The sequence below is a fragment of the Salvelinus namaycush genome, chromosome 15, assembly GCF_016432855.1.
Source record: "Salvelinus namaycush isolate Seneca chromosome 15, SaNama_1.0, whole genome shotgun sequence".
Classification (NCBI taxonomy): Eukaryota; Metazoa; Chordata; class Actinopteri; order Salmoniformes; family Salmonidae; genus Salvelinus; species Salvelinus namaycush.
In genome coordinates this window covers 32,376,507-32,399,245 of record NC_052321.1, presented here as the reverse complement: position 1 = coordinate 32,399,245, position 22,739 = coordinate 32,376,507, and the positions used below count along the sequence as shown (strand labels likewise).

Sequence of the window (22,739 nt, the reverse complement as noted above, 5' to 3'; positions counted from 1 at the left end):
ATAAATGAACTAAACATTTTGAAGTAATTGGCTGTGCAGAGGCAGAGGAAGAGACCTCTCTCTCTATCCCTCTCTCCTCTCTATCTCCACCAGAGAGCTTGCTTGTACAAAGCAATAGCGTTTGAATAATTGATGCATGATGCAGTGGTGTGGTGGCTCTGTCGGGTTGCCTTGATTCGCTACAAGCTCTGAGTTCGACTGTGGTGGTGCTTCTGATGATAATCATTGTTTAGAAAAACAATAGGATTAGGCAGAAGAAAGAACATATAGAAAGACATGGGAAGAAGAGGAGCACTTCAGCAACAAGACAAATCCCACTGGGCAAAAACCTGTTGAATCAACGCTGTTTCCACGTCATTTCAAACCCCAAATGAAATGCGATGACTTTGAATCGTCGCGGAAAACTGATTGGATTTGATTTAACCTAAATCTAATGTCATGGTGAAATATTTCGATGCTTTCACGTTGAATTCACGTTAGTTGACAACTCAACCAACTGTAAATCAAAACTAGACGTTGAACTGACGCCTGTGCCCAGTGGGATATCTCATCACAGATCGGCTTCTCTCTGAAAGTCTGAGGCCTCAATATACAGACTACTGATTCATGATGATAAACAAACAATTATCATCTTAACAAATGCACCCCAGACAACTCTCTCGCTCTACTGAAGTTGTCTGATGCCAGATCTTCACAGAGATGAGGTCTGGCTGTCTGTCCCGCATGCTTGTGAAATTACTCTGGCAGTATTTTGCTTTATGCCTCTATTCTGATCATAGGGGTACCAAGAACAACAAACATAGACAAACAGACAGACAGGGACTTTAGAAAGCAGAAACGACTGTACAAGCTAGTTTATGTAGAGAAATTCCACCTCTACCCTATACCAATGAAATCCTTCCACTCATTGCTGTGTTATTTATCGTGCATCACCAAGCTACAGTGTGTATGTGAGCCTGAGATACAAGTAATTTATGGTGTTTGTTGCAAGTGTAATTTGTATAATGTGCTCATAAAACATAGCGGAAGACAACAGCAGATCTGCTTGGTGAATGATAAAAGACCATGGAAAGTCAGTTATCTAAACTCCTGATCAGAATTCATATTGTCCAAACGCTAGCTACACTTCCAGGGCCTATTCATAATATTGACTGTATCATCACTATTTTGCAAGCCATAAAATATATTGCTAGATACAGAACGGTATATGCTTTGTAAAAAGTCCCATTATTGTTTTTCAAGCATGACTGTATTGTATTAGTAAGGAAGACTACTGGATTTGACACACACAGACAGGAATCACAGGCATGGTGGAAGTACTGGGAAGGATTCCAAACACCACAGCCAATACAGGTCATTCATTACAGAACTTAAATGATCATCCATTTTAAGGCTAGCATTCATTCTAGAACGTGTCAATTCTAAGGCTAGAATGCTAGAATGTATCAATTCTAAGGCTAGATTGCTAGAATGTGTCAATTCTAAGGCTAGAATGCTAGAATGTGTCAATTCTAAGGCTAGATTGCTAGAATGTATCAATTCTAAGGCTAGAATGCTAGAATGTGTCAATTCTAAGGCTAGATTGCTAGAATGTATCAATTCTAAGGCTAGAATGCTAGAATGTATCAATTCTAAGGCTAGAATGCTAGAATGTGTCAATTCTAAGGCTAGATTGCTAGAATGTATCAATTCTAAGGCTAGAATGCTAGAATGTATCAATTCTAAGGGTAGAATGCTATAATGTATCAATTCTAAGGCTGGAGTTCTACAATCCTAAGACTACATCTTAAGTCATACTAAAGAACAGTGAAATACATGAAAGTGCATGAGGACAATGAGATGGGTATAGGAGTTTGTTAATATACATGTATATTGTATGTAAATGTCTATTCACAGAATCCCGTGAATTAGATGATGATAGCCTATGACTGTAAGACTGGTACAGTATCTGCCTGGCGTTCAGTACATTTATCTCCTCAGCTTCATTGAAGGAAGTTACTTTAGGAGGCTCTAACGAGAACTTCTAATCTGACACGGGAGAGAGTAATTATGCCATTGTTTTTTAAAGACCATCACGGACAATTAAGAAAGCAGCAGATCATGAGGCGTAGGAGAAAGAATGAAGGGAAGGGGGAGGTGTGGAAAAAGGGAGCTTTTTGTCAGTTACTCTTTAGCTCCCAACGATTCAGCTCAGAGGTAGTAACTGATGCCAGTGTTTACATTACGGTTCCGTATGCTTTGGCGAACACCAAGTAGCCGGGTCTGATATAGGCTAGCTTTTAACATCGGACAACCTTGTGCATGGGAATTATTAATGAAGTTGTAAATGTGATATTGCTTATTTTATGGGATCTAAAAATATAATATTTTTCACCGCTCTACTGTACATGTGACAGCTTAATTAGGGGCATTTCCACGGTAACAGAGTGACGCTGAGACTTCACTTTAAAATGTATCCCAAACAAAAACCAATGACTGCAAATTTAAACAAACCATACAACTGCTTTTATCAATTTCCACTGAAAACTTTACAAAAACACATTTACTTGAAGAACAGTGGAGATAGAGTTGTATGTGTTTGTGTATACAGTTGTATGGTTTGTTTAACTTTGCAATCATTGGTTTTTGTTTGGGATACATTTTAAAGTGAAAAATCTTGGTCTCAGCATCACTCTGTTACCGTGGAATCGCCCTTAGGACATTTCTAATATCATCAGAAAACAACCTTCTGAAAACAACTAATGGCCCAGAGAAGTCATGCATACAGTCAATCACATAGGCCTCCCTACGTCCCAAATGGCACCCTATTCCCTACACCGTTCACTACTTTTGACCAGAGTACGCTATATAGGGAATAGTGCACTATATAGGGAATAGTGCACTATATAGGGAATAGTGCACTATATAGGGAATAGGGTGACATTTGGGACTTAATCATAATGTATTCTAAGTGATGGATTGGCTTGCCAGGTCAGAAACTGTCTCTGCCCGGTACCGTGGCCGTCAGTTCTAGAACGTGTTTATCCAAGGACAAGCATTCTTATCTTCCCATCTGTCCCCTGGAACTCTTCTAATGTGTAAGACAGGTGGCCTGCTCGATGTTTAGAGCCCGTAGGGTCCAAATATGATTAAGAAGTCAAATTAACCGGCCGTGGTAAATATGAATGCTATATTTAGGTGTGGGAGAAACAGGTTAACTGAAAACAATCCCTGCTAACTGCCGGCCGAGTGTAAATACATGGAGAGAGAGTGACTGGATGGAGACTGAGGAATGGACCATTCTAATCTGATAGCTTGGACTTGAGTTGATAGGCTGGCTGGGAGAGACACAGGTTTAGAGTGAGTGGCAGCAGGCATGTCTGTGCAGGGTTGGCTGAGAGACAGACAGAGACAGGGGTGACTGGTGTAGATCCGAATGGCTACATACAGAGATCTTTATACAGAGATAGTATGCAGATAGTAGGTAGCCTTTATAGAGACACATGGATCCCCCCCACAGACACTGTAGCATGTGAACATACCACTTCATACCATTTAGTAATTGAATCTATGTGAATGGCAATATTTTTGCTCTACAAATGTTGTGATGAATAAAAGTGTTTTCGTTGTCTTTTGTGTGTTACAACTTCCGATGAATAAAAAAAGAGAATTCTCATATTCAAAGGGTACCATGGCCTTGGTCGTAAATCCTATCCCTTAACACCAGACTATTTAGCTTTCAATTACTGTTAAAAGCAGTCAGGAGGATATAACTAACTCTTCTGCTGTTTATGACTGATCATTAAAACTATCTATAAAACTTCATCATTCAAAGGTTCATGGCGGAAGAGTTAAACATACTCAGACATTTCATCTCGCTCTGGGCCAACGTAGAGAACGGCAGCATCTAAAAAGTGGAACCTTAACAGGGGAAATTGCCGGAGCTCCTCCGGAGGGGAGGGGGGGAACTATGAGCGATAGTGATTGTGTGAGTGGACACATGGGAAGTAAAGGCCTATAAATGCACCATGTCTATGGCGGCGCTCTTCCACCGTGATAGAGTTCAGCTGATAGCAGAAGCAATCTAAGAAACGCTTTCACAGTTGAATCTTTCAACCAAGCTTACTCTGCTGACTTTTACATTTACTATCAGACAATACATTACAGTCCCTTCACAAAACACTCCTAACAAATACCTAGGGGATTGATGATAGTATTGATATACAAATGACTGTATTCTATGACTATACAAGCTTAGTAAGCCAACATTATCAATAACAAGATAAATCGCCTCGCTCCCTTCTTATTCTAAACAGAGCTACTAACATGGCGATCTGAATTTGTATGAATTTGTAACTCAAAATACCTATTATTGTTCAGATAACATTCCTACATTAATAATATTTTCTGTAAAATGTTCTGGCCACCCCTCATAGCCTGGTTCCTCTCTAGGTTTCTTCCTAGGTTTTGGCCTTTATAGGGAGTTTTTCTTAGCAACCGTGCTTCTACACCTGCATTGCTTGCTGTTTGGGGTTTTAGGCTGGGTTTCTGTACAGCACTTTGATATATCAGCTGATGTAAGAAGGGCTATATAAATACTTTTGATTTGATTAGTACACTACATGACCAAAGGTATGTGGACACCTGCTTATCGAACATCTTACTCCAAAATCATGGGCATTAACATGAAGTTGGTCCCTCCTTTGCTGATATAACAGCCTCCACTCTTCTGGGAAGGCTTTCCACTAGATGTTGGCACATCGCTGCAGGGACTTGCTTCCATTCAGCCACAAGAGCATTAGTGAGGTTGGGCACTGAAGTTGGGCGATTAGGCCTGGCTCGCCGTCGGTGTTCCAATTCATCCCAAAGGTGTTCGATGGGGTTGAGGTCAGGGCTCTGTGCAGGCCAGTCAAGGTCTTCCACACCGATCTCGACAAACCATTTCTGTATGGACCATTGTCATGCTGAAACAGGAAAGGGCCTTCCCCAAACTATTGCCAAAAAGTTAGAGGCACATAATTGTCTAGAATGTCATTGTATGCTGTAGCATTAAGATTTCCCTTCACTGGAACTAAGAGGTCTAGACCGAACCACGAAAAACAACATCAGAACATTATTCCTCCACCACCAAACTTTACAGTTGGCACTATGCATTGGGGCAGGTTGCGTTCTCTTGGCATCCTCCAAACCCAGTCCGTCGGACTGCCAGATACTTTTGTTTCAAAGTAGATTTGTTTAAGACCATGAAACACTCTGTGACCCTGATTTAGCCCACTGCAGTAAAAGGTTAAATACCAAATTCCAATAAAAGTCAATGCCACGGAGATCGCTATGGATAATGCTTTCGATCACATTTACAATGCTTTATTAATGATAATGAACATGACTGAAAAGTCGTGTAAGGCACAGGTCCTGTAAGCGGTCTGAATGTATTCACCTTACAGTGATAATGCATTGGAATTGAAACTGCTCTGAAGTTGCTGTAACTTTAATCATCATAGTAACAAGCTGATGTCTAACTTTTAATTGGAGCTCAGACAGACTGTTGGCTTCCTGCTAGTCAGGGGTAACTAATGTCTTCACCGCGTTGGATACTGGATACTACTGGGCTAGTGTAGCCTGAGGTAATGTTCAATTACTGTATACTGCTTTAGTATATGCAGGCCTCTCCTCTCCTATAACCTTTCCTCTCCACTCTTCTCATCACCTTTTCTCTACTCTCCTTGTCTTTCCTTTTCCTCTTCTCTCATCTCCTTTCCTCTTCTCTCCTATCCCCTCCTTTCAGCTCCTCTCCTCTCAGTTAAGTGGAAGGTAGCCTACAGCACAGATAGGCTAGGTTTTTCCCCTGTTCGTTTTCATTCAGTAGCTGTTTTTAAGGCCATGAAAGAAAGAAAGTAAAGAAGTGGAGGTCATCTCTTTCTAATACTGTACAGTAGAACACATCATTCATCACAGCCAGGTGAACTAATGATTGACCATCATAGGATCATTCCTTGAGTGGCTTTCTGTGCTACACCGTAATTGTGGTACAAATCCATCACTACTGTACTGTACAAGCTATTACATCGGTAGGCTGGAGTTGACTGGGTTGAATGGAAACTGTTCTCACCAAGCTTACTGGGTAACAAGAAGTTGATGTTCCAAATCAACTGGAACTGTACTGTAAAGGTGGATGTGGAGGAAGGGAGGACGACACTTTTGAGGATCCATTGCATCAGCATGCACCAGATTGATACGCTTCATCAATTCCTGCAAAAACACAACATTGCCAATTGTGTCAACACTGCTACATCCTCTGTTCTGATTTGACTAGCCCCTCCTCCTCCTCTGCACTTTCCATGCACGAGATCTGATGTAGCTAGTGATTTGGTTACTGAGATTGACATATAATTACATCAAGTCCAACAGTCAAGCCAAAAGCAAAGCAAACAACCAGTGCATGGGAAATAATGTTTTGACATAGCTGGTTGCCTTCTGCATTTCATAGACGTCAAATCATTCTGTCATGGTTGGGATGACACTTTCCTTCTTCCCCTCTCTAAACCTGACGCACTTAGAAATGCTCTGCATATTTTAATATGAACGCCCATCCTCAGAAGACCGTATATTGATTATATTAAAACCTCTTTCACCATATAACATTATATCTAGTCCTACTTGATATGCTAAGTGTATTATCATGCAACTATAGTGTAGAGCTGTCAAAATGGATCTCCCCAGTGTCTTGGAAGCCATGCTATGTGCTTCAACAGTGACTGCTTGACAACTATGACTATTAAAGCGGAATGTTCTCAAACAAGTTTGGCGTTTACAGCGCCAAGCAGTGAGAACACGCCAAGCAGTGAGAACACGCCAAGCAGTGAGAACACGCCAAGCAGTGAGAACACGCCAAGCAGTGAGAACACGCCAAGCAGTGAGAACACGGAGCAAAACGTAGAAACGTAGAGACGCTAGATGTGTTCGATGCCTAACCAAAGCAGCATTAATAAACCTAGATTGCTTTGGATAATCGCAAGCAGAGCCTCTCCGGCAGCATCCTTAATGGTGCCATATTCCCTATATAGTGCACTGCTTTTGACGAGTGCCGTAAGGGAGTAGGGTGGTTCTGACACAACCCATATCGCTGTGTCGCTCTGCATAATAGAGGAAGTGGTCCTGGCTGGTCTCGGAGGCTGGAGAGGCCATTACCCAGAGTCAGCCCAGGTTTCACAGAGTGCCATGCAGGACTAGCAGACATGTTTATTCATGGACCAATGAGCAGGAGCGACCTGCAAGGTGACTAGCTGTCAGGAGCTGCCAGAAACACATACAGTCCATTCGGAAAGTATTCAGACCCCTTCCCTTTTCTACATTTTGTTACGTTACAGCCTTATTCTAAAATGGATTAAATAACAAAAATTCCTCATCAATCTACACACAATACCCCATAATGACAAAGCAAAAACAGGTTTTTAGAAATGTTTGCAAATGTATTAAAAAACCTTATTTACGTAAGTATATACATAGATGTGCAGGTGTGTGTGTGTGTGCGCGTGCGTGTGCGTGCGTGCGTGCGTGCGTGCGTGTGTGTGTGTACCAACATTGCTCTTTTTCTGAATGACGAACACCATATATCAAGCAAACTAGCCTTTGAATAGTTCTCACACAGGTATGTTTCTCAACCACAAATACCTAGGTTATAGAAAAAAAGTTGAAAAAAGAACAAATGAAACTTTTCCACTATGGTCAAAAGCTCCAGCCTCATGACTGTATTGGCGAGTTAATAACACCCAGCTCTGATGCCTAACATCAAGGCAAGGTTCTATGCCTTTTTAATCTTATCTTGTTAATATTTTAGAAAAACCTTACAGGCATATGAATCAATTAATTATGTCTGAAATGTTACCCAAACGCAGCTCATGGTTTCTGCCAAATACATGTGTCAATCACGCTACCGCGGCAACAGCTGTGTAATTACAGCTAGTCCACATCTAAAGACGGCCGCAACGCCACATTCAAAGAATGTTATTGCTCCGGGGCTCACAAATTACACATTACATGGCCCTGTATGAACTTAATTTGACTTTGATCTTAATTTTCTCAACAAAAAAAAACCTGTAAATGACAAATTCTGCCTTAATCCTCTTCTCCTTCACAGAAAGTAAAGGAATGGTATAGCATCAGGGCTATACTACAGTAGATAGGCTTTTAACTAGCATGACGGAATTTAGACCCCCAGTATCTTTTTCATTGAAATATGTTTTTCTTCCTAAATTGAATATATACAATTTTTCCTAACAAATATGTTTAATTATTTAGGTCATTTATTCACTGGTCTCGACGTAATTGAATATAAAACTTGTTTATATTCAGTACTTTGTGTGCCTATAACAGGCTCCTGTGGGGCAGAGCAGAGTGTAGCTTAGTGGAAATGGCCTGAGGCAACAGAATTATCTTGAAGTGGAGTACTGTAGGTACACTTACAGTAGGTGAAAATCAAACCCATCATCATAAACCAGTCAGTTGATTGTATTAAATATCTCAGTAAAATAATCCCCATTACAACAGGTGGACACAGCAGTTATATTTCAAGTAAGAAAGAGAGAGTTTTATTTGGAATACTTCAACTATACTTGATTGGACTTGTATGGTGCAATAGAACCAATAGAATAGTCCCAGAAAGTGCAACGCCTCTCACCTGTGCACTCCAGACAGACTCAAGCAAACAGCAAAAAATGATTTGAAAGAAAACGGATACTATTTGAACCCAGGTCTCTTCAGAAGTACCTCAGACTACAACTTCAGGAAATCTATACAATACATTATTAAAAGACAGGCAGCAGACAAAGAAAGAAACAGGTGGATGAAGGAGAAAAAAAAATGAAAAGAAAGCAGTTTAAATAATTGAATGGAAGGCATCTAAAAAACAGCAAAAGAATCCATATAGTTTTACAATCTGAGGAAAAAGTAGGTCAGAAAAGAAGAAAAAAAAGAACATCAAAGGGAGAAAGTTGCAACAAAGTAATACAGTAGTAGCTACCATATACCAGCTCATGCAATGTTCACAAGGCATCAGACAGGGAGAGCACGCTCATATCACCACTCTGGAATATAGAGGAAGAGGAAGGAGAGAAACACATCCCAAACACTTGGAGGTAGAAAGGTGAACTTGGGAGGCAACACACACAGCTAACATAATATAGTCATCCCAAATCAATACAAACATGGTTGAACACCCTGCCTTGAGCCTCCCTGACTACCCTTGCCAATGTGTCATATAGCTCCTTCTCCTGCTGCTTCAATGGCTGCCAAGAGGGCCAACCTGAGCATGCCGAGACATACACTTAAAGGTCCAATGCAGACGTTTTTATCTCAATATCAAATCATTTCTGGGTAACAATTAAGTACCTTACTGTGATTGTTTTCAATTAAAAAGGTCAAAATGAAACCAAAATAGCTACTAGGCAAAGGGCAGTCTCTAAGTTTGGAAGTCTCTTTCTTATTGGTCTATTAACTTAATAGACCAATAAGAAAGAGACTTCCAAACTTAGAGACTGCCCTTTGCCTAGTTGCGTGGTGATGTCACCATGTAAAGCCAAAACTCCATCCCACCAGAACAGGCTGAGGTTTCAGTCTTTTCAAATAGCACTTACACTAAAAGGGCATTATCATAATTTTCACAATTTCACATTATTATTCCAACCTTATAGCGTGGAAATATATATAAAACACAGAAAAATCTAGTTTTTGACTGCACCGGGCCTTTAAGGACGTGACTAAGCTACATAGCATAAACCTATAACGATGTTTTGTTTGGTCATTCTATGTCATTGGTCTTGAAATATATGCTGTACAAGAGCTGTTTAGTGGTGTGTTATATCAATTTTATAAAGTGATATTAACATACATACAATACATATTGTATATTATATACAAGCATTTAAATGAATTCATAACTTATTCAGTTTGATGACAATACCTTCTGCATTTGTATTTTCAGATATAAGCATGTTCCTACTGAGAAGAGTATGTTCAAGACTGGAGTGTTTTAAGAGAGCCACTGCCTCCTTGGGTCCCTAACATAATCCGCACCCACAGTACCCACAGTGACTCCTGTTAACACTCAATCTCATTTCTCTCCTTTAATCTCACTATCACTCTCTCATTTCGGCCATCCCTCACTCACTAGCTCCTTGGCTGACTTGTGGTATCTGTCTGGAGCCTCAGCCCACCTGGCATGAGACAGACAGGCAGACTGACAGATCAGGATGTTCTGACCTTGACCTATGACCTCTCACCCTAATCCCCCCCTGACAAAAGACAAGTGTCTAAACGGCACCACTTAAACACACACAAACAGACACACACAGCTTGGTTCCTGACATGCTCTGGCTAAAATTCCACTTCTACTCTCCCACCTAGAAAGCTATTTCAGACTTGGTTTTCAAGTCTCCTTTTATATTTGGTTTGGGGGTAAAGGAACAGCTGCTATGTTCGAGTTTTATACCTGGAGTATGGAAGTTTTGCAGCTGCATGCATAAAGAATCCCCATGGCAATGGGAATGTGAGATAAGAGAGAGGGAGAGGAAGAGGGGAGGAAGAGGGGAGGGGAGGAGGAAGGATTTATGTGTTTTCAGAGCTGTCATGCCCTAAAGAGATTCCTTAGGCAAAGCAGGCCACCTGCCACACGGTATATAAAACTCCAGTCTGCAGGCCTGTCTCGCTCTTTCTCCTACTCTAATCGGTAGCTTCACTTGGTTCTTACACAACATAAGGTTGGTTTCTAGAGCTGGGGTTAGGACAGACATGGCGTTAAGACACAACGGAGGAAGAGGTAGCCGGATAACTGTATACTGTACCTATAAAAGCTTAATTTATGCTCCATCAATAGAATAAACTAGACAGCGTCATCTCTACCATCTTATGTACAGCAACATCTACTCCTAGGCTAAGGGCCAACATGGATGCTCCTCAGCCCTAACTGTATAGTAGTGTATTAATGGTGATGTGTACTGAGACACAGACAGTGAGAGACTCATCCTGATCTTCCCACACCTCATCAAGGTATATAGCTCAATCCTTGTGTGCTGTTATCTAGGGGCAAGGGGTGTTAGTGTGTGTTTGTGTGTAAAGCAGCACATAAGGAGTAAGGGGGTGGGGGCGAGGGACGGGGGTTACTGAGACGTGGATCAGGGGCAAGTGGAGCGGACTGCTAGCTCACCTCAGAGAGCTTGGTAAACGAGAAGAGACAGGTGTGCTGGGGGAACCTGGGCCGCTGCCGCCCTGCTCGGCCCTGCTCGGGGAAGAAGTGGCCATCCTTCTCACCCACAGCCATTTATCTCAATTTCACCCTGTGCTGCAAACCGCTTACAACATACACACGCTGTCCGGCCCGTACGTTCAGACGCCGTTTAAACTAATCATGGTGGCAGAATGGGGCCTAGCTTCATCAGCATAGAAAAACCCATCTAAACCTAGCTACCTACCGCATAGTATACACAACTTTAAAGCAACACACACACACACACACACACACACACACACACACACACACACACACACACACACACACACACACACACACACACACACACACACACACACACACACACACACAGTGTTCCTCTTCATCTCAGCTGGAATTTGGCCACTACTTAGCCTGGCTAAGAAGCCATAATGCTAGTGCTGAGTTGAACCACTACTCTCAATAGCCAGATAGAGAAAGTGAGGAGCTGAAGAAAGTAAAGGCCGAGGTGAGCTGTATTCATCTGTGTGTGTGTGTGTGTGTGTGTGTGTGTGTGTGTGTGTGTGTGTGTGTGTGTGTGTGTGTGTGTGTGTGTGTGTGTGTGTGTGTGTGTGTGTGTGTGAGACAGCACATAAAGGGGTCTAGGCCTGAGAGTAGGCTAATCATAAACACAGACTGTAATGACCTATTAAGAAGTGTTTTTTTCTCAAAGCGTTACATAAATCCCCTTTATTCAGGCCGACAGTAATCCTGCCGTCGCCCCTGTGTTGTACGTCAGAGGGAGAGAGGGATGGAATCCATCTGAGAGCTAGAGGAATTATGCTCCATGTTCATTTCCTAATGTGTAAGCCTGGCTCTTTTACTACAAATGAAAGAGGGGAGAAATGAAAAGATGCTCTTATGAAGCTGTAAGCCAGAGGAATACGTCAAAAGTTGACTTCCCACAATGCCACTGACTAGTTACCCACTGTGAAGCCTTTTATCTTCCCCAGTTTGATAACACAGAACAGCCTCCCCTGCGTTATAAAGGGACAGTCAGTGTTTCTCTGAGAGGTGTATTGTTGATCAACGCTCGGAGCCACAATTCCAGCTTTAATTAGAGTATGACTGTCTACATACTGTATTGTCTTTGGATGGCAAAGGAAGAGAGGGATCCTTCATTTGAACTGGAGTTACCTACTGTAGAAGAAACATAGCTAACTCCCCTTAGATCTACTAACTCAGTGTCAAAAATGACATAAAAAAAATCTAAATTACATAAAAAGCAAAATGACATAAATAGTTCCCGTACAAAAAATAAAGAACATTACAACACAGCTTCCTGGGGGATTTTTAATTATACATGTCATTACGTGTTGCTCAGAAGCGACCATGAACTTTCTAATTGACCACATTTAAAAACGACAGAAGCTAACATTGAAAAAAGGATAGCAATACCCACGTGCATCTAGGCCTACATGTTGGGTTAAGTAAAGTGGAGTTATCATTTTATGCACAAGCCGGCATCCTTAACCATGTTGTCTCTCTAACCAGACCGGAGAGAGAGTTGGCTTGTATTGTAACAGTATGTGTAGCAGCTGAGCTGTGGCCTGGTCTGCAACTGTCCAGAAGGAAGACGGGAGGGCAGAGAAAGGAAGGAAGGGGGAAAGGGATGGAATTACCATGGCGATGAGGTATGTTGTTGCCCTCCAAGGTGGAGTGTCTTGGGCCTAGAGGCTGAACAGGAGCTGGCATTAGCAGGCCTCTCCCAGTAAGGGTCGCTGTGGAGAAACAACGTGAAAATCTCTTAAAGCCTATAAGGAGAGAAGAAGAGTATGGAGCACAGCCCTACATACACTGTCTATACATGTATGCATATGGTTCTGGTGTGAGCCCCTCTATCCTCCCCCCTCAAAGTCCACAAAGATCATGAATTACACATATTGATCTAAGTCAGAGACAAGATGCAGTTCTCATTTAAGTTACAAAGAAATGTGTCACTTTTTTCACAGTATTCAGTAATGATGGTGTTTCTAAACAATACTGTACCACAAGAGAACATGTCATGTACGCAAGCATGCAATCATTTCCAGACAACAGTTACATGAAAACACAGTGTGTGAAGTTGGTGGGTTGATTCAGTCACATGGAACCATATAAACATGGAAGGGACATTTCTGTGGAGCCACATTCTCTCAAAAATTCAGACTCTCATTTGGTGATGTAAGGAAAAGTAATACAAATCACATGTCAAAAGTATACTACTACTACTACTACTAATAATAATAATAATAATTTATTAAGTTACTATCTTTTTAGGTAATTATTTTGAATTCTACACACCCGTAAAGAGTGACTGTCAGAACTGATATAGTATTTGATTGTTCATATGCCCTGTGAATCAGTGAACTGCGTCGAGGTGTAGGTGAACGTTAGATACAGTATGTACCACGCAGCAAAACACTGACATTGTTTGTACATTTTGTTTGGATATTAAGACACTTCATCAGCAGGTTGACTTCATATTGGTCACGTGTGCTCCCTCTCCGGTCTCTAGGTCACCAGGCTGCTGGTTGTGGCGCACACCTGTCACCATCGTTACGCGCACCTGCGTGTCATCAGACTCACCTGGACTCCATCACCTCCCCGATTACCTTCCCTATATATGTCACTCCCTTTGGTTCCTTCCCCAGGTGTTATTGTTTCTGCAAAAGGTGTCATGTCTGTGCATTCGTGGTTTCTTGTTTTGTGTTGCGTTTATTTATTAAAACACTCACTCCCTGAACTAGCTTCCAGACTCTAGCTTCCAGACGTTACACTATTCTTGGTATGTATGGGCTTAGGAGATGTTATTTTGAGCATGACCATGAAATGCTATTTGGTTAGTATAGAAGAGGACTCAGGGATAATCAGTTTGCTTGAAAAGCACATATTTTCAAGAGACTATATATATATATATATTAGTGTAAAATAAAATGAGTCATTGATTTATAGACACTGGTTTTCATTCGATTTTTGATAAAGTAGATTTTACAAAGGAATATTGAGGAAAGGCACATACTAATTGTATTTAGATATATTGTCATGTTATTGTTGTCAGGTATACATACATTAGAAAAGACAGGTGCAACTCTCTCTTACAATCACAATTAAAAGCTGCTGAACCCCATCCCAGTGCTGACACGCTGTATTCCCTAGCATGCTACAGTAGCAGATACCCATAGACTTCCAGCCATTGCGCTAACACTAGTTAGCGTTGGCTAGCGAAACTACCTCTAACTTCCATCATACTGGACGCAGAGACATAAAATAATATCCATGAGTTCATCTGACCCTAGGGATGTAGATAAAGGGTCTCATTGCCAAAATCCCAAAGTAACCCTTTAAGGACCTCCTCACACCATCCTATTAAACAGCAGATACCTTGAGTGAAATGGTCTCACTATGAAGGGGGGAAGCATTTTACAGGAAAGAAATGGCAGCAGCACTCTCCGGGAACATCACTTGCACTGTATAGCCCTCACTAGCTAGCTAGCCAGCCATCTCCCTCACTAGCTAGCTAGCCAGCCATCTCCCTCACTAGCTAGCTAGCCAGCCATCTCCCTCACTAGCTAGCTAGCTAGCCAGCCATCTCCCTCAAGATTGATGCGTTGCAATTTACAAACGTCTGCAAGCCACATGTCACTTAGTAGAATGTATTCCTTGCAGGTATGGGTAATGTCAGCAAGTGCAATATGCTCCACAATAGCCGCCACCACCACTGCCACTATACACTGAATGAAACTACAAAAAGACACACACACACACACACACACACGCGCGCACGCGCGCACTGACACACTATCTGGCCTGAATGGCACAAAAAAACAGCACAATAGATGTGGTTTCAAGGCCACAAAGTAAATTGCAGACAGCGATGGGAGATTTGGACCATTTTTCAAGGCTGACTATATTACACACTGTACCGGCATTGTGTTGAAATTATACACTTTTTCACGTGGGAGAAAACGAATCCCACCAGCCCCATTCTACTCTATAAAATGTTCCAATGTGGCCTTTAGATGATTTCCTAGGAATCAGCCATGTGATTGAAAACATGTCATTTTACACCACTGTTCCTTCTCTGTTTCCACTCTGGCGGCAGGTAATCTAGCGGTTAGAGAGGCGGGCCTGCAACCGGAGGGTTGCCAGTCTGAATCCCAGGTCCGGCGGGAAAAATCAGGTGGGAAGTGAGCTGGCAACCAGAGGGTTGCCAGTCTGAATCCCAGGTCCGGCGGGAAAAATCAGGTGGGAAGTGAGCTGGCAACCGGAGGGTTGCTGGTATCAAATCCTAGATGCTATTGCCTGCCGTTGTGCCCTTGAGCAAGTGACTTAACCCCCCTCAACAACAGCTCCCGGGCGCCCAGTGTCAGCCCCCTCGCACCTCTCCCAAATAAATGTAACTGTGTGTCTTTCGGAGGGGCTGGGTTTGAAGAGGAAGTCACATTTCAGTTGGACCTTGTGTGCAATTGACCAAAGCACCTGTGAGCCTTTAGTTGTTTTCTCAACATGTTTAAACTTCTGACGTGCAGGTCGAAAATCCACAATCCCCTGCATATACTGTATATCTGAGTCTGGATTTAGACAGGTGATCTAGTCTTACTGCTAGGGGATTGGAGCTTGGTGTTTACTTGCTGTTCCTGGGCTGGACCAGGGGGTAGGAAGCCTGGAAGGTCAGAACCATAGCTATCCTGGCACCAGAGGGGTTTTCTGCAGTGAGGCATAACACTAGTGGTGCTCGTTGAGTGGATAGAGAGATATAGAAAGCACCGGAGGATTGCTGGAGGATTGATATCCAGCCATGATGGCTCTTTGTCAAAACAGCAGCCTGATCCTCATCCTGATCAGCTCACCGCATGCCTCTGTTTCTCTGTGTGAATGAGGTCTGCAAGGGTGGATGGTGGGGCTTTCTCTCCTCTCCTCTCCTCTCCTATCCTCCCCTCCTCTCCTACCCTCTCCTCACCTTATCTCTCCTCCCTCTCCCCTTCTCGCCTCCTCTCCCATCCCCTCTCCTCTCCTCTTCCCTCATCTCCTCTCCTATCCTCCCCTCCTCTCCTACCCTCTCTTCACCTTATCTCTCCTCCCTCTCCTCTCCTATCCTCCCCTCCTCTCCTCTCCTAACCCTCCATTTCCTCCTCTCTCTCTCTCTCCAGCCCCCTGAATGTGTTAACAGGCACATCTCTGCTCTGCTCCTCTGAGGTAAGGGGCTCAAATCAAAGGGCTGAATCGTAATCGTTGAGCGACGTACAAACAAACAAACAAAATAAAAAAACAGCCAACGAGGTCTGCATCATCAGTCTTCAACAGAGACATGCAGCAGGAAACAACCAAACCCCCTGCTGAGAAACACTTTCCTCAAACCTGTCATTCATTGACAAGACAGGGGGACAACATTGTAGGCTATTTTGCTCTGTGAAACAACAACAACCTGGCACCTATGGAGAGGATTCAGAGACCCATGGAGCCAGACATGAGTAGAGGAGCACAGAGACCCATGGAGCCAGAAATGAGTAGAGGAGCACAGAGACCCATGGAGCCAGACATGAGTAGAGGAGCACAGAGACCCATGGAGCCAGACAAGAGTAGAGGAGCACAGAGACCCATGGAGCCAGACATGAAGAGAGGAGAACAGAGACCCATGGAGCCAGACATGAGTAGAGGAGCACAGAGACCCATGGAGCCAGACATGAGTAGAGGAGCACAGAGACCCATGGAGCCAGACATGAAGAGAGGAGAACAGAGACCCATGGAGCCAGACATGAGTAGAGGAGCACAGAGACCCATGGAGCCAGACATGAGTGGAGGAGAACAGAGACCCATGGAGCCAGACATGAGTAGAGGAGCACAGAGACCCATGGAGCCAGACATGAGTAGAGGATTCAGAGACCCATGGAGCCAGACATGAGTAGAGGAGCACAGAGACCCATGGAGCCAGACATGAAGAGAGGAGAACAGAGACCCATGGAGCCAGACATGAGTAGAGGAGCACAGAGACCCATGGAGCCAGACATGAGTGGAGGAGAACAGAGACCCATGGAGCCAGACATGAGTAGAGGAGCACAGAGACCCATGGAGTCAGACATGAAGAGAGGAGCACAGAGACCCATGGAGCCAGACATGAAGAGAGGAGCACAGAGACCCATGGAGCCAGACATAAAGAGAGGAGCACAGAGACCCATGGAGCCAGACATGAAGAGAGGAGCACAGAGACCCATGGAGCCAGACATGAAGAGAGGAGCACAGAGAATCATGGAGCCAGACATGAAGAGAGGAGCACAGAGACCCATGGAGCCAGACATGAAGAGAGGAGCACAGAGACCCATGGAGCCAGACATGAGTAGAGGAGCACAGAGACTCATGGAGCCAGACAGGAAGAGAGGTGAACAGAGACCCATGGAGCCAGACATGAAGAGAGGAGCACAGAGACCCATGGAGCCAGACATGAAGAGAGGAGCACAGAGACCCATGGAGCCAGACATGAGTAGAGGTGTATTGGGTTCTGCGGTGATGATGAAAAGATATTTGCTGGAGCCTGGCGGTAGTAAGTGGCTGATGAATAAGAGTGGTCAGACACCAGGAAGAGCAACCTCACGCTGTTAAACCATACACACACACACACACACACACACACACACACACACACACACACACACACACACACACACACACACACACACACACACACACACACACACACACACACACACACACACACACACACACAGGAGGAGGGACCATCTCCCACTATGAAACCACACCACCCCAGAGGAAGTACCAGCCCCTCCTCAGAACCCAACCCTCCCCTGGCTGGCTGACATGTTTATTGGGACTTTATATTGACTCCAGGATCAGGTGGTTGGGGCCAGCCAGTTGATTTAAAAGGCCTTTTATCGATGTCATCTGGAGGACTGAGGTGAGTGACATTTACAGGTAAATTCTCTCCCTGTACCGCCAGACTATTACAATAACACAGTCCTTCCACCGGTTAACTAACCACACCTCCACAGTACCTCTCCCTCTCCATGCTGCATGGCGCTGGGAAGAGATCAATCTTACGTAGGGAGGCCATCGACTGTGACTATGTGGTTAACCCTTCATTGGGTTGGAGGGGAGTTAACAGCTTTCCCAAGGGGGAGAGCGCTGTCTGATTTCAGCATAACAGAAACTCTCCCCACATAAAACTTATCATGTAATGTAACTAATTGCCCTACCAAATAATACACAAGGGACCTACATTATGGTTAGGCTACTGTTGAGCCATGCACTGCATCAACATGTATAATTAATTGGTAAGACTAGTGAGTATAATTAAGTATAGTATGGAGGAAGACAAGTTCAAAACGTTCGAACTTTCGTCCATTTAATTGGTCTAAGAAATATATTAACTACAAAATGTAGAGTACAACACGAGGGCATGTTGTGACTATGTACTACATTAGAATGTCAAGTGTATCAGTTCTCCAAGCTAGTAGATCATCCACTGTGTAAAGAGAGGGAATATCTTCTCTGTATGCTGTCTGTCTGTCTCACTGAATATTTAACCACTACATGAGTCCTGGCATCCAGCCAGCAGACAGGGTCTAACGCTCCCTGATATCAAAGCTACACTATACACTGCATTCGGGAAAGTGTTCAGACCGCTTGACTTTTTACACATTTTGTTACGTTAAAGCCTTATTCTAAAATGATTTAAATTACACTTTTTTTTATCATCAATCTCCACACAACACCCTATAATGACAAAGTGAAAATTGTTTTTAGATTTTTTTGTGCAAATGTATTCAAAATAAAAAATTCATTCTTTACATAAGTATTCAGACCCTTTGCTATGAGTCTCGAAATTGAGCTCAGGTGCATCTTGTTTCCATTGGTCATCCTTGAGATGTTTCTACAACTTGATTGGAGTCCACATGTGGTAAATTCAATTGATTGGACATGATTTGGAAAGGCACACACTATATAAGGTCCCACAGTTGACAGTGCATGTCAGAGCAAAAACCAAGCTATGAGGTCGAAGGAATTATCAGTAGAGCTCCGAGACAGGATTGTGTCGAAGCACAGATCTGGGGAAGGGTACCAAGACATTTCTGCAGCATTGAAGGTCCCCAAGAACACAGTGGCCTCCATCACTCTTGAATGGAAGAAGTTTGGAACCACCAAGACTCTTCCTAGAGCTGGTTGCCCTGCCAAACTGAGCAATCGGTGGAGAAGGGCCTTGGTTAGGAAGGTGACCAAGAACCCGATGGTCACTCTGAGAGAGCTCCAGAGTTCCTCTGTGGAGATGGGAGAACCTTCCAGAAGGACAACCATCTCAGCAGCACTCCACCAATCAGGCCTTTATGGTAGAGTGGCTAGACGGAAGCCACTCCTCAGTGAAAGGCACATGACAGCCCGCTTGGAGAATGCCAAAAGGCACCTACAGGACTATCAGACCATGAGAAAGGAGATTATCTGGTCTAATGAAATCGAGATTGAACTCTTTGCCCTGAATGCCAAGCGCCACGTGTAGAGGAAACCTGGCACCATCCCTACGGTGAAGCATGGTGGTGGCAGCATCTTGCTGTGGGGATGTTTTTCAGCGGCAGTGACTGGGAGACTAGTCAGGATCGGGGTAAAGATCAATGGAGCAAAGTACAGTGAGATCCTTGATGAAAACCTGCTCCAGAGCGCTCAGGACCTCAGACTGGGGAAACGGTTCACCTTCCAACAGGACAACGACCCTAAGCACACAGCCAAGACAACGCAGGAGGAGCTTCAGGTCAAGTCTCTGAATGTCCTTGAGTGGCCCACCCAGAGCCCGGTCTTGAACCCGATCGAACATCCCTGGAGAGACCTGAAAATAGCTGTGTAACGACGCTCCCCATCCAACCTGACAGAGCTTGAGAGGATCTTTACCCCGATACAGAGAAAAATGGGAGAAACTCCCTAAATACAGATGTGCCAAGCTTGTAGCGTCATATCCAAGAAGACTCTAGGCTGTAATCGCAGCTAAAGGTGTTCCAACAAAGTACTGAGTAAAGGGTCTGAATACCTATGTAAATGTGATATTTCAGTTTTATACATTTGCAAAAATGTCAAAAAACGTGTTTTTGCTTTGTCATTATGAGGTATTGTGTGTAGATTGACGAGGAAACATTTTTTTTAATTATTTTAGAATAAGGCTGTAACGTAACAAAATGTGGAAAAACTCAAGGGGTCTGAATACTTTCCGAATGCACTGTATATACAAAAGTATGTGGACACCCCTTCAAATTAGTGGATTCGGCTATTTCAGCCACACCCGTTGCTGACAGGTGTATAAAATCGAGCACACAGCCATGCAATCTCCATAGACAAACATTGTCAGTAGAATGGCCTTACTGAAGCGCTCAGTGACTTTCAACTTTTCAACAAGTCGGTTCGTCAAATTTCTGCTTTGCTTGAGCTGCCCCGGTCAAATATAAGTGCTGTTATTGTAAAGTGTAAACATCTAGTAGCAACAACGGTCAGCCGCGAAGTGGTAGGCCACACAAGCTCACAGAACAGGACCGCCAGATGCTGAAGCGCAGAGCTAACGAAAAGCATCTGTCCTCGGTTGCAACACTAACTATCGAGTTCCTGGAAGCAACGTCAGCACAAAAACTGTTCGTTGGGAGCTTCATGAAATGGGTTTCCATGGCCGAGCAGCCGTGGCACACAAGCTTAAGATCACCATGCGCAATGCCAAGCGTCAGCTGGAGTGGTGCAAGGCTCACCTCCATTAGATTCTGGAGCAGAGGAAACGTATTCTCTGGAGCGATGAATCACGCTTCACCATCTGGGAATCCGACTGGCAAATCTGGGTTTGGCGGATACCAGGAGAATGCTACCTGCCCCAATGCATAGTGCCAACTGTAAAGTTTGGTGGAGGAGGAATAATGGTCTGGGGTTGTTTTTCATGGTTCGGTCTAGACCTCTTAGTTCCAGTGAAGGGAAATCTTAACGCTACAGCATACAATGACATTCTAGAGGATTCTGTGCTTCCAACTTGATGGCAACAGTTTGGGGAAGGCCCTTTCCTGTTTCAGCATGACAATGCACGAAGCAAGGTCCATACAGATATGGTTTGTTGAGATCGGTGTGGAAGAACTTGACTGGCCTGCACAGAGCCCTGACCTCAAGCCCATCGAACACCTTTGAGATGAATTGGAACGCCGACTGCAAGCCAGGCCTAATCACCCAACATCAGTGCCCGATCTCACTAATGCTCTTATGGCTGAATGGAAGCAAGTCCCCACAGCAATGTTCCAACATCTAGTGGAAAGCCTTCCCAGAAGAGTGGAGGCTGTTATAGCAGCAAAGGAGGGACCAACTCCATATTAATGCCCATGATTTTGAAATTAGATGGTCGACGAGCAGGCGTCCACATACTTTTGTAGTGTATGACACACACACACACACACACACACACACACACACACACACACACACACACACACACACACACACACACACACACACACACACACACACACACACACACACACACACACACACACACTTTTCCCCCTTTCACACCACACAGAACAGATCATACACTGTTGTATGCAGATGTTCTAGACTTCCTCTATAGTGACCACCACGCTACTCTACTCTTCACCAATCCAAATCCTTGTTAGGCAAAGGTTGCTCTGACATTTTGTTGAAGTGAGTGAACGCTGTATTACTGTAATATATTTCATCCGAGGGGCCTGGGCTGTTAACTGGGACTCTTAGTGGTACTTGACAGACCATCACAGAGTGTATAAACCCTGAAGAGTGGAGGAGTGGATAGGCTCTTAGATACTACTGTCACATTCACGAATTGTTCAGATGAATTATACAGGAATGTGCAATTGTGTCGGAGGGAGAAGGGCTTTCATGGATATCAGCAGCACATTGGTGGAAGGGCTCCAATATTCAATAAATCCCTTGCATGGTGACACCATTTCAAATGTTCAATGGCATTTAATTGGTGATGAAAGGATAAATATCTTTGCATCCTCAATCCCAACAGTATTGGGAGAGCTGTCTGATGGCTGTCCTGAACACTTCCCTGTCTGTCCCTCCTCTGGTTCCTGAGCTGGTCTCCTCCCAGGCTCACAGCTTAGAGGCTGAATTATTAACCACAGTCTAGTGCTCCACATCAAACCTGCACAGTCTACACACCACAATGCCCTGCACGGGAGAAACAGAGGGCCACGCCATCTCTACACAACGCTGTCATTCACTCACCCATGCACTGACAAACACTCTCTGCTGGTTGCAGGACACAGCGCTGGGCTGAGGACAAAGGCAGAGATACCACTCCTCTCCTTGGCTGTGACAACAGGAAACCACCACTACTTAATCAGCAACAAAAGAGTCTTGGAAAGCAATGTCACACAAGCCCTTTTCAGTGGTCATCTTCTTTGGACGATGTACCACGTGCACAGACATGCACAGACGTGCACAGACATGCACAGACGTGCACAGACATGCACAGACATGCACAGACGTGCACAGACGTGCACAGACATGT

The 22,739-nt window shown here is 43.8% G+C and overlaps 1 protein-coding gene across 1 annotated transcript in view; it reads right to left on the bottom strand.

Moving 5' to 3' along the window:
* LOC120060046 (neuronal PAS domain-containing protein 3) overlaps positions 1-11,293 on the bottom strand; it is a 199,374-nt gene extending 188,081 nt beyond the window's left edge. The window contains exon 1 of the mRNA XM_039009108.1: positions 11,180-11,293. Coding sequence (XP_038865036.1) covers positions 11,180-11,293 — 114 coding nt within the window. The remainder of the gene's footprint in view (positions 1-11,179) is intronic.
* Positions 11,294-22,739: the final 11,446 nt, after the last annotated feature.